The following is a 12,482-nucleotide window of genomic DNA, read 5'->3' on the forward strand; positions in this document are numbered from 1 at the left end:
CATTTACGGCACTTTAATATTATTAAACTTGAGCGCACAGGCCCTGCGCACACGCCGTGCTCACACCTACGGCACCAGCCCGACATGACTCATGACATTCGCACGTATCCCATGGCAGCGAGCGGGGAAACGCGCACGTCCCTCCTCGTCGGCAATTTCTGATTTATTTATCCGAATAAATATAAAACACCATGTCATACTACGAAAGACTGATGTAAGGGACGTGTTTCTACCAAGCTCAATTACAAAACAAGCCGCGGGCATCAGCGCGGTGGGGCGGCCCCCGGGCAGGTCCCCGCGTCCCTCAGCGCTCCAGCACCGCCCAGGGACAGCCGGGGGTTGCGCTGTGCCCCTTCCCTGGGTCAGGGGGGGCCCAGCCAACCGCCCTTATCGGCGGGGCCCGGCGGGCGGGCGGCACCGCCCCCGCTATCACCGCGCACCCCGACCGCGGTGTGAGGGGAGCGTGGCGGCCCCGCGCCTGCCCAGGCCGTTACCGGACGCCCCCGCCCCCGGCGCCGCGGGGCCGCCCCCCCCCCGCCCGCTCCGCGGCGCGTCCCGCCCCGGCCCATGGGCGGCGCCGGCGGCGGCCCCGCGGCGGCGGTTGGTCAGCGCGGCGGCCGTTGCGCCCCGCGGCCACCGCCCGCGCGCAGCCCCGCCCTCTCGCCGCGGCCGCTGGTGCTGGGAGGCCCCGCAGACGCCATTTCCTCGGCGCCCCCGCGGCGGCGCGGCTGCATCAGCGCTGACGTGAGGCCGACGCGCGGCTCCGCCCGGTCCCCGGTCCCCCCCACCCCCTGTGACGGGGGCAGCACGTACAGGGCGGCGGGTGAGTTGCGGGAGGGGGCGGGGACACGTGTGCGCGCAGCCCGACCCCCCGCGGGCCGGCAGCGGGGCAGCGCGGAGGGCAGCGGGCGGCGCCGGCGGCGCGGAGGGCAGGGGCGGGCGGGCACGGCAGGGACGGGCAAGGCAAGGCAGGGCAGGGCAGGCGGGGGGCGCTGTGCCGCGCTCGGCTCTGCCCCGCCGCCGGGAGCGCGCAGTGAGGCGGCCGAGCGCGGCCGCGCCGGCAGCCGGGAGCGCGCTGCGCTCAGGGCCGGGCGCGCAGAGCCCGCACGGCGCTGCCGGGCGGCCCCGAGGCCGATCCGCGTCCTGGGAGTTCCAAATGAGGCTCGTGGAGCGCCGGCTCCGTTACCGGCCGGGAGCTGCGGTGTCGCCGGGCTCTGTCAGGGGCGGCTCCGGCCCTTGCTCTGGGAGCGGCTCGGCTCGGCTTGGCTCGGCTGGCGGAGCGGGAGGAGCGGGGGCAGTGCCGGCCCGCTGCGGGCGGAGCGCCCCGACGGCCGGTCCCGGGGCTTCCGCGGGGCTGACCCGGCCGAGGCGGAGCGGGGATACCCGGTATCGTTTCTCCGTAGCCCGCTACACCCCGTTACATCCTGGCCCACAGGGCTTTCCGAGCTGGGTCAGCAGAACAGGTGTGGGAGGATCACAGTGGGCGCCGTGAGCCTGAGGTCTTAAGTTTGAGGGTTTTGCCTGCATGCTCCGCTGTCGCGGCAACATCGTACGTGGTGCTGAGCGCTCAGTGATTCCAGAGGGACTGATGCTTGAATGGTCCTCTGGCCTATCCAGGGGCTGGTTGGACCCTTCTGAAGGGGGACTGTGTGTCCTCTTCCCAGCGGGCTCGGCACTGCCTGGTCCGGGTGGTTGAGGTGGCAGATGCAGAGTGGACAGGTAGCATTGCTTTTGCGCACAAGAGCGGCAGGTTGGGCTTTTAAATTTTCTTTTTAGGGTTTTGCTAGGGTGTTCAAGGAAGAAAAGGATGGGGAGGAAAATGAGGAAACAGTGAGAGTTTAGGAGACACAAGAAACTTAGTGACGAAGCTTCTGATGATAAAAAAACCTGAAAGTTTACACTTGCTAAATGTAGTCTGTTTTACCTGGCTGAACGCCGTGACCACCTTGCCAGCTGGTGTGCTTCACACCATAGGGTAGTAAAACAGGTTATTACAGAGTTCGTACTTGAAAACACAACGCCCTTCTGAAACGAATGCATTCTGAGAGTTTCCACACTCACTGGAGTCATCAATAAATACAAAACAGGTGCTTGTAAATTCACATCCTTGCTTTCTAGTAACTCCCCTGTGAATAAAAGCCTTCAAAGTGATTTGGAGCAAGGACTGAAACATATTTCTCAGCCCCTTATGAGTTTCTTTGTAATAAGCCTCCTTTGTAAGAAGTCTCTGATGTATGGTTGAAATAAAAAAGTTGTTTTTTAAAATGTCTCTGGGTATTTAATTAGACAGTCACACATTTTCAGATATGCAAAATATTGTACCCATTTGTTTTTGCAGTTTAATTTCATCAACAGACGTTAAGTATTTGTATGAATATTCAGTGATGGAAAACAAGCAGCAATACTGGGGGAAGTGAAGGAATTTTTTGTGCTCTTTATTACAGAATAGGATATCTTGATGCGGATGCCATCCTTCATCTTTTACCTGTGGACAGAAATACAAAATGTTCACACTTTTAGTTGTAAATTACTCCCAATTTTCTAGGAAACGTGGCAGTGTTTTCCTCCAGCTGATTCTGTCTGCCAGATTTGTCCTGCCAGGGATGCTTCAACTGATGGCAGTTGAAGAAGCTTATGATGTGCACTGTGTGGATCATCTTAGTCAGTGTTTATCTGCTACTGACCCGTTGTACATTCATCTCAGTGACTGTAGTAAACATGTGCTTATATATCGAAATGTTACAAGCTTTGGTAGTGGTTAAACTTTGTGCCAGATCCTGAAGATTTCTTTGCTAAGTTGTAGAAAGAAGCAGGTGTCTTTGCTTACATTATGGAAAACCATTTTTGCCCTGTTTTTATAGGAGTACAGAGATATAACTTGTTTATTAATTTAAAAATCCAGATGAATATTTAAAATTACTGTTCAGTGACTGTAAGCAACTAAGGTAGAAAACGTAAGAAAATAATGGATTAATAGTGAGTATAAGACTAAAACTTGTTTATAATTAATCTTACAGTGAAGAAAAACACATAATTTTAAACAGGACCTAAGACCACATAAGTAAAAACTGTTTGTTTAGTTTTACTTTAAAATAGAAGGAAAGTAACGTGAACTTTAAAGCGTGTTATATACTACTATGGATAGACTTTTATAAAGGATTTTTAGTGCTTGGCAGAAAATTCTTGGTTTTGTTCTTTGAAACTTAAAGCAATGCATATGTTAGAATTTGCTTGCAGCGTAGACTGAGTGTGATACATGTGGAAACTGTTTATGTCAGTAGTTTCTGGACTGGATTTAAAACTGTTTTGTGACACAGTCTGTATTAAGTTTTAGAAAAAGCATAATTATGATATTGCTCAGTATTTTTTCTGTGTATTTCTTAAAAACAGTTTAGAGTATTCATGTTAAAATTATATACAGGATGCAAACCCTCTGCAATTCAGGTTATAGGAATCTGGCAGTTTATGGGAGTGCTCCAAAGACAGTGACAATCCAGACTGGACTGTGAACTTCAGGAGTTCCTTGGCATGCCTGGCCCTGAGCTGTGCACAGGCCCACATGAGGTGACACAGCTCTGTGTGACTGACCCTGTGGGCTCAAATGACTGCAGCTGACTGACCTGCTCCTGCGAGTTTTGTGATCCCCTGTGCTTATGTCTATCAAACACTCCTAATCTTGTAACATGCCTGAATTATGATACTAATGTTCTTCATTTTATCTTTAGCCATCTTTCTCATTGAAGGTTTATGCCAAGATAACTAGTGTATCTTTTAAAATTACTTATGTACTTCATTATTTTTGTTTTGGTTTTTTTTAGGCTATAGTTGGATCTTTATATTTGAATGTTGTTTCTAGTCAAGTCTCTGTTTACAAGCAGAGGTTGTCAAAAAGAGATGGGTTTGAGCTTATCTAGGAAGAGTATTTTGCTGCGTTCCAGGATAACAGTTGCATTTTATGGCAGTCAGATTTGCAGACTTTACTCCACCTTGCTAAAGTTGCAATCATTTGTATTAAGAGTCAGCATATACACAATTGTAAATGGAAAATCTATATAAATTCCAGAGTTTTTCATATAGATCAAAAATCTTAGATATATTTGTCATTTCACTGACATGTATAGTATCTTGCTGTTCTTTTTCTAATTAAACATAAATAATCTAAAAAATACACCCCTTTGTCTGTATTGTATTTTGCAAAGTGCGAGGAATAGCTTTGTTAGACTTTCTGCTGCACTGATGCTCTTTTCGTAGCTATTTGCCAAATCAGTTACTGGAGCACTGCAGATGAAAAGACTTTGGGAGAAAAATCCTGATAAATAGTAAAAATAAATAAATTTTTATAGTGTTCTACAATCAGCGAGGAGTTAAGCTAAAATTAGGAACTAAATCCTTTTTTTTTCCAAGATGAAAAATGGCTCTTTCTAGGTAAAATTTCTATGAAATGCATTCAGTGGGAATAATAAGTACTTTTTTTTTCCCCCCTCCAACAGTAGGTTTTCTGTGACAGATGGCTCTGGATACAAAAATACTTCACGACCTTCATAAAGTGAATTAATTCTGACTTTATTCCCATCTTTAGGAAGAGATTACAATGAATATGTTGCCAGTACCTATGCATTATTTAATCTTCCTTGGTGTGTGAGCTGTTACGAAGCTTATGGAGGCATTCTTACCACGAACCAGATAGAGCTTTCATGTTTAAGACTCTATGGGTGGCCCTAGTTTACGAAGAAAGAATTTTTTTTCCTACTTTATTTTTGTTGTTACATTGCATGTATATATAAAACCAGAATGGTTTAATAAGATAATATTTTCTTAGGAAAAAATATGGTGGAAAGCTTGGTGAAAATATTCTCCCCAGAATTGTTTGACTTTGAATTTCAGTAGATTGGATCTAGAGAAAATTTCAATTTGATTGGATCTAGAGAAAAAGGTAATTAGTGGTAACTAACAAGACAAAAATGTAGAATGATTTTAGGTGTAAAATAACTTCTTATGGTTCTAATCTGAATTGATATTGGATAGGATATGAAACTTATGTGGGCAGAAATACTAATGTTAACTTATAAAATGTTGAGTTGTGTACAGCTTGGCTACCCCTAGCTGTAGTACTATAGGTCTGGTCAGTAGAATACCATTGGAGGCATATGAGCTCAAACTCTGCTCTGCATCATTTGACTGGATATCTTTTAATATTTTCATGCCTTTATTCTGGGCGAAAAGAGTGATTTTCAAAGAAACCAATAAAATCGAAGATCCTGGAACGTTCTCTAAAATAGTGCCGCAAAAGGAGCTTGGTTTACATTTAATTTGACTCAGTGTAGTTACTTTTAACATGTGGAACTAAATTCCAGAGTCTCAGAGTCAGATGGATAGTAGCAGTTTTCCTTCCCTGCCTCTTCCATCTCTCAGTGTAAGACCTGAGAAGAAACCAAAGTAACTATCAGCCAGTTGAAATAGTTGAACTTTGAGTTCAGACAGGCTTGCCATCCCCTAATTACAGTAACGGAACCCAAGGAATTGAGATTTGCTGCCTCTTAAATCCCTCATCTCTACCATGCCTTCCTTTTGCGGCCTCAATTGGTTGTGTAAGTAGGGTGTAGGTGGGAGCATGCCTGAGGGCCTGCCTGCCTCTGCCTGACCCTATCCTGTCTCTGTTCTGTTTGTAAACTGACCTGTTGCCATGGCAATGTTTGACATCACCTGTTCAATGTTGCACCTTCAGTGCAGGGTTTGGTAGGAGAGAAAGGGAGCCGAAGAGAACCGAGCTCTTGTTTTAAAATTCACACCTTCCGTTATGACTAAGTGTGCCAAGAGATATCGAAAAGGACCTGTCAGGTAATTGCATTTTTATATAGCAGATACATTTGGAAGCTTTCTGTATGGAGTTTAAACTCTTAGTTTGAATTGAGGGTCAGCAAGTTACTAATTTTCCTATGAAAATTACCCTACTTTTAATCTTGCAAAATTAGAAGAATCATTGTGGGTCTTGAGCCATGAGTAGTTTACAGACAGTTCAAGTGTAGATCCCAGCTGGGAATCAGCATCTTGGAAGGTTTGAGAGGAATGTAGCAGCATGTGGCTGCTGGGCAGCTTGAGCCATGTCCATTGCAAGGTGTGAGGCCCAGGGGACCTGCTGTGGGCGGTGCTGCTGGGCTGCTCTGGAGCACTGCGCTCCCAGCCCTGCTGGCAACAATGCATGGGACCCTGGGACTCTGCTTGTCCCTCCCTGACAGCCATTTCCAGAACTGTCCCTCCTTGCAGCTTTCCAAAATACTTGTTTTAGGGCTCCTGCCTATATGAATTGATATTTCAATGCAGGGGAACAGGAAGAAAGGATTCAGTTAATCTGATCGTTTTGACAGAAATTTATTTATTTTCTGTTAGTTGTCTTCTCCAAATATAAAATAGTTTGGAATTGCACTCTTCCATGTACTGCATTATATACTTCCATGTACTGCATTATTTAAATGTGTATGTATTTACTTTTAGACAGATGACCATGGAAATGGTTGAACAGGATGACAATGCAGTGGATTCTATGACAGAGGGAAATGCTAGTCACCTTCAGAATCAGTCAGGCCGAAGTCAGATTTCCTCAGGATCTGAGGTAAGCTGAAATGTGGAAAGATGAGAAGAATCAATAAAGTGATATTCAGAGCTGCAGTGATTTTTAAATTATCAATTTGCATGGCATTCTCATGTTTTATAAGTGTTGCTATCAAATAGGAAAAATATAGCAAAGGTATACTGGAAACTATGCCTGCAGTAGTTAACAAAGGACCAATGTAACATCAGGTCTGTTAAAAGGTAACGCTTTCAGGAGACCAGCTTTTTCAGAGTAGAATGATTGGTGGACACGTTTGATTTTTTTCCATTTGCTTTTACAAGATGATTGTTTGTTATAGAGATGGGAAGAGGGTCCTGAGGAATTGAGGTGGCTGGAAGATCAAGCATCTAAAACGTGTATCTTGAAGATGTGACGAATAACAAAAATGAAAACATGAATAAAACCAACCATGATTTTTTCCTAGTTCCAGTTTTTGTACAGAACATATTTCATCTAATTGCAAGTACATTTTTAATGTATCCAATGATATCCAGTGACAGTGACTGGAGTTCTAAAAACATACTTCACATGTTCTGTATGGTTGCTCTTTCTGGATTATTCTTTGGTATTTAATGGATAAAAGATTATATAGTAACAATTCTCAAACATTGAAAATATATACATGTTAAAATATGGAACATTAGACACTTGAGAGAAATAAGGTTCTTGACCTTACTAAGATTTATAGCTTTAGGAAACTGTATGAACCACTTAAAAGGATCTTCAAACCCTCTTTGTGAAATAAAGGAAGTGATTTTAAAAAAACATCTTACAGAATTTATGAATCTGTAAGATTTGATGCCATGTATTTGGTATGTTAGATACTTGATTTACATTATAGGTATATTTTAAAAACTGAAGGCAGCTGCTCTTTTTCTCACATCTTCAGACACAAAGACTGCAAAATACTTACCAACATTTTTTTTTATATATATGCAGCATTGCGAATATTGTTTGTTGGTTTTTTCTTTTTTTTTCTTTAAGAGTGGAGCATGAAATCAAGAACTTTGAGCTGTTCTGTTGATGTCATCCCCTCATTTCTTCTTTCTTTAGTAGTTCAGTTCAAATTTTGTGCTTTAACTTCATGGGATGAATTATGTGTAAAATCTATTGGCTTGTGCAGTAGTGTTTGAAGAAGATACCTGTGAATTCTGTCACTTGGGGTTTTTAACGTTGATCTAGAGACAAAGCTGTCACTAATGCTGTAGGAGAGCTTCTGCTGCGTCTGCAAGGAAAACACTTTTTATGTTTGTGTGCCTTTAATGCTTGAGTACTGTGTGTGAAGGTTCAGCTGTATTGGGTATGGGCTTCATCTCTTTCAGTTAAAACTAATTACTCTGAAGTATTGATGGATCTCATTCAAAAAGAACTAAACCAAAACATGTACTTGAGTTTGAAGGTTGAGATTAACCTTCAAGATGTCAAGAGTTGACATCTGGAGTCCCTTTTTTTGGTCAGACGACCCAGAGAGCATTCCTGGACCTGTCAGAGCTGCTTGGTGTACGTAGCGGCAGCCGTAGACATCCCTCTTGTGTGCTGTCCAGAAAAGTGGGTTGGTGCAGTTGTGCCACTCTGAAGAGGAGTGGAGCTGAGAGGGCTTCAGGGACAGGTCACCCTCAGCCACCGGGCGCTGCCACTGGCTCCCAGGGCCTGCAGCCCTGACACCCCCTCAGTGCCCTGAGGCTGCACTGCCACAGCATTTATTTTGGTAAAGTGGGCCTGGACAGAACACTTACCTTGTTATGACATTCCTTTGACTTAAGATGAGTAGGACTTTTTTAGTCTATGTTCCTACCTGACTGGCTTGGAAGGTGAGGTGCTTTGTCATGATGAGAGTCAGGGGTGCGTGTTGAGGGGTTTGTGTGGGACATCTGACTGGTTTTGCTGGTGGTACCAGATGGGAAACTTGGGGTGTTCCTGAGGAATCTGTGGCTGTGCCGCTGGTCCAGTGTCTGTGTATTTTGACTGTTACAGAGGGACACAGATCCTGTCTCCCTCTTTGGCCTCTGGACAAGTGTGGTGAAGAGAAGACAGCCACTAAGAGTGAATGAAATGTACCTTGTGCCAACTTCCAACCATCCCTCCTACTAATTTAGTTGCAAACATGCAGAAATAGAGAAAAGAATGACTTGATTCTTACCAAGAGCTAAAATGCCTGATCACTGAAGCTGAGGGCTCCCTTTCAGATGTCTTGGGGACGGGCACAGAGGACTGGGGCTGTTGTTTGTTTTTTTCAGCAAGATATTTGTTTAACCTGGGTTCTTTTCAGTCAGAAGTAAAACGCTATCTTTTAATACTCAATTTGTAGTTTTCCGTGTATTACCAAAGAATTGTAGAAGGGCTGATGTTGGAAGGACCTTTTGGGATTATCTAGTCTGACCCCTCTGAGCAGCCAGGGTCAGTGAGAGCAAGTTGCGAAGGACTGTGTCTACTTGGGTTTTAAATATCTCCAAGGATGGAGTCTCTAGAATCTCTCTGAGCATCTGTGCCAGCAGGTGACTGCTCTTGCAGTAAAAGGGTGGGGGGGTTTATGTCCAGATGGAATGTAATGGTTTTATTATGACTTTGTCCAGGTAATGACAAGCAAAATGCTGGGGATACAACTATGTAGGAGGTGGGCTTTTTTGGTTTGTTTGTGGTTTTGTTTTTGGTTTTGATTTTTTTTTTTGTGTGGAGATGATTTTGTTTATTTGTTGGGTTTTTTTGTTTTGTTTTGGGGTTTTTCTGTGTGCATGTTTGTTTTTCCCTCCCCTTGAGTTCAGGCTTTTTAAAGAATTACCTGCCATTTAGTTTTAAAAAGGTGGACAAGTATTCCATAAGATGATCATCTGTAGAGGGCAGAGATTGTTTTGTGCTGAAGCATTTTTAATGTGTCCCCTGTTGGGAGGCAGAGGAGACATTAAGAATGTCTGAGCTGGAGCACTATGATGTGATGGGATAACCTCTGATGCTAACAAGGAGCTATTATACATTATTAGTAGGGAAAAGCTAGTGTTTGGGGGGTTTTCCTAGCTTGTGTCATAGATACTGCTATATACTCCTGCAATTTTTTGGTGATGAAAGTAAAACTACTTTTTCTACAAAAGCAAAAATGAGAAAATTTGAAACTAGCAAAAATGAGGTACATTTTTCCGTCCATTAAAGGGTTATTTTTAAAATAAAGTGACTTAATGTAGAATAAGATTGCATTTTATAGTTTAATTTCTTGCATCCATCACTTTCAGCCAGTTAATGAATTGACATAGTCTTTTGTGATCCAGCCACCAAAAGAAAAAGGTAAGAAAATATTAATTGGTAAAAACTTTGGTGGTTTTCTTTAGAAGCTGTTGAAAGTGTACAGAACATCTGTACAAAAGGTTGATGCTTTTGAAGGATGCTTTCAGGGAAAAGCAAAGGAGCAAGATGGAAAATTTCTCAACCTGTTTAGGGATGGGCTCCATGGGTTGTCTCACATGCACAGATCTTCTGTTGATACATATAGATCTGTTCTTAAAAGGAAGTTAATTTTTATTAGAATATTCTGATAGTGGTGATGATAGCCAAACTTATATTTTGGAACAGTTACATCTGCAACGGTATTCAAGGAGAAATTAGATGTTCCTTTTGCAGGATTTCTAGAAGCCACACTGCATTCTCTGTTGCCCTGTGCTCACTACACTAAATATAATTATAAAAATGTAAGATCAATGTACTTGGACCTTTTTCAGATTTGACAAAAATACTTTCAGTTCTGTCATGTTTGTGTTTTTTTTAATCCTACATGTTAATGTTTTTTCTTTGATTCACTTTTTGTTAACTTTGTCATGTTGTCTGTCAGTAGAGCTGTCTGCTGTCCTTGTCTGAGATACCATCTGTCGACCTCTTGGTGCTGACCCTAAGTTAGACATACAGCAGGATTTACAGTGTGAGAACTGCTGTCAGAGAGATCAGAGGGAGATTTTCAGAGCCTGGAGTGCATAGCCAGTGCAAGCTGGGACTGCTCAGGTTTAGCACTTCAGGGATGTTGTCCTTGTGGGCTCTCAACATCAAACTGTGTTATATCTTGGCCCCAGTAGTATGAGCCCTGTAAGAGTTTGCCAGACTTTAAAAAAATTGGTCCTAAAACCAGTCTGCCAAATGCAACTCCAGACCATTAGCAAAGCTGATGTTAGAGGATTATAAATGTGCAGCTTTGTCACCTTTTTGTGCTTCCTCGAAGGGTATGCTGTCACCACATGTCTGAAATCAGCCTAACATTGTTTTCCTTAAAAGTATGTGCTTCTATTTTTGCATCAGCTTTGGAATTGATCAAAACTTCCCTGTCTCCAGCTTTTCCTTGTAGAGGATACTCAGTGCCTGAGCGTGGCAAGTCCTTTGCTCCTCTGTTAGGTGAATCCAGGATGGGTTTGCCTTGACTTTTCGTTTCGCAGAATTTTCACTTCACTTCTAGAGTCCTTGCAGTGTTTAGATTTAACAGCAGGGGCAGAAATCAGATGGACCTGTGTACTGCTTACTTCATACTGGCAATGTTGAAGGTACAAGGGGTTGAAGGTGAATGTAACCTCTCTAATTCTCAGTAGGGAAAAGTTATCTGGCCGTGTGTGAGGGAGCGTGTACATCCACGGAATAACTGTTCAGATGGACAGTGCATCTTGAAGTCTGATAAATGATGAGGAACCTCTTTCTCTGCAGGAGTTTGTGCCTTGATATGAAAGTAGTGTATGATCTTCTTTGTTGGCTGCTTTTCTCTCTGTGGAAGAGGGAGCACTTACATTTCCAAACACATGGAGTATAGTACCATGCTGCTATTATGGATTGCACGGTTGGTATTTGTTGAAGCTGTTAGACTTGGCTGTTGCACGCCTAGGAGCATAGAATCCATAGAATGTGTTAAGCTTCCCCTCCCCCACTGTGTTCCCAAGTTGCTTCTGCAGATTGTTTTCAGTCGCTGTGCCAGACAGCCCTTGAGGTAATGACGATAGAGGTGGCATTGCTCATCACTGATGTCACAAAGGAATTTTTTTTTACCAAGTCTGTTTCAGTCAGCATTTACGCATGATAGCACCAAAAGGTTCTAGTATTTCAGTTAACACCAGAATTTTCAGCTTGAAAGCTGCAAAAGGAAATGTGAATTGAAATTGGTTTAATAATTTCTAATATTTAATAAAAGAAATGCAGAATATGACTTTTGAAAGTTTTATAATACTGCCATCTCAACCCTACCTCCCCCTCATTTAATCTCTTATCTGAATTAATGGGTACAGAACAATTTCTCCTGTGGTATTGTAAACTTCAGTCCAAAAGAGATTAGCTGAGTGTGGTTTTTTTTCTTTTTTTCTTTTGTGGTTATACTGATTAAGGAGCTTTTAAATTAATGTAGTTTCTTAATCCTGAGTACTGGATTATTTCCTGATCATGTGTGCCTAACTCATTGTGTACAAATAGAAACTCTTAAACTGTTCACTTTGTACTGTTTTCTATGTGTTGTACTGAGAAAGTTCGTTCTGATACACAGAGTATTGTATCACATTAGAACTCTTACAAAGGTATCAGTAAGTCAAAAGGTTTGGTGAAATTGCCTTTATAATGTTTTGGAAGTTGGCATGCTTTGTAAACATTTAGACTGCTCTGTGCTCTCTCCTTGAAGCTTGGGTTAAGGATGTCAACTTTGCCACAAAATAGATTGTTCTCTTCAGATCTTTGAGACTTTCTAGAGCTCAATCGCAAATATGTATTTATGATAAATTTCTCTTAACATTAATATTTATTCTACAGATTGGGAAAAAGGTTTGCACGTCCTCTCTACATATAATTTCATGCCACTTAAGGAATGATTGTTTCCATTTCAGGGTTAGAAATGTCCTAAATTGTTCTATTTCCTGAAAAGCAGTTC

At 43.0% G+C, this 12,482-nt stretch overlaps 1 protein-coding gene across 7 annotated transcripts in view; it reads left to right on the forward strand.

The window, feature by feature from the left end:
* The first annotated feature begins 660 nt into the window (after positions 1–660).
* CREM (cAMP responsive element modulator) overlaps positions 661–12,482 on the forward strand; it is a 37,606-nt gene continuing 25,784 nt past the window's right edge. For 2 of the 7 annotated variants that reach the window (XM_032685776.1, XM_032685731.1), the window contains exons 1-3: positions 663–823; positions 5,726–5,838; positions 6,493–6,610. In XM_032685776.1, the coding sequence (XP_032541667.1) occupies positions 5,798–5,838; positions 6,493–6,610 (159 nt within the window). In that variant the 5' untranslated portion in view covers positions 663–823; positions 5,726–5,797. Of the gene's footprint in view, positions 824–5,725; positions 5,839–6,492; positions 6,611–12,482 lie in introns of all 7 variants that reach the window. The other 5 variants (XM_032685783.1, XM_032685750.1, XM_032685740.1 and 2 more) reach the window with 4 other exon arrangements.

Source organism: Chiroxiphia lanceolata, chromosome 1 (assembly GCF_009829145.1).
Source record: "Chiroxiphia lanceolata isolate bChiLan1 chromosome 1, bChiLan1.pri, whole genome shotgun sequence".
Classification (NCBI taxonomy): domain Eukaryota; kingdom Metazoa; phylum Chordata; class Aves; order Passeriformes; family Pipridae; genus Chiroxiphia; species Chiroxiphia lanceolata.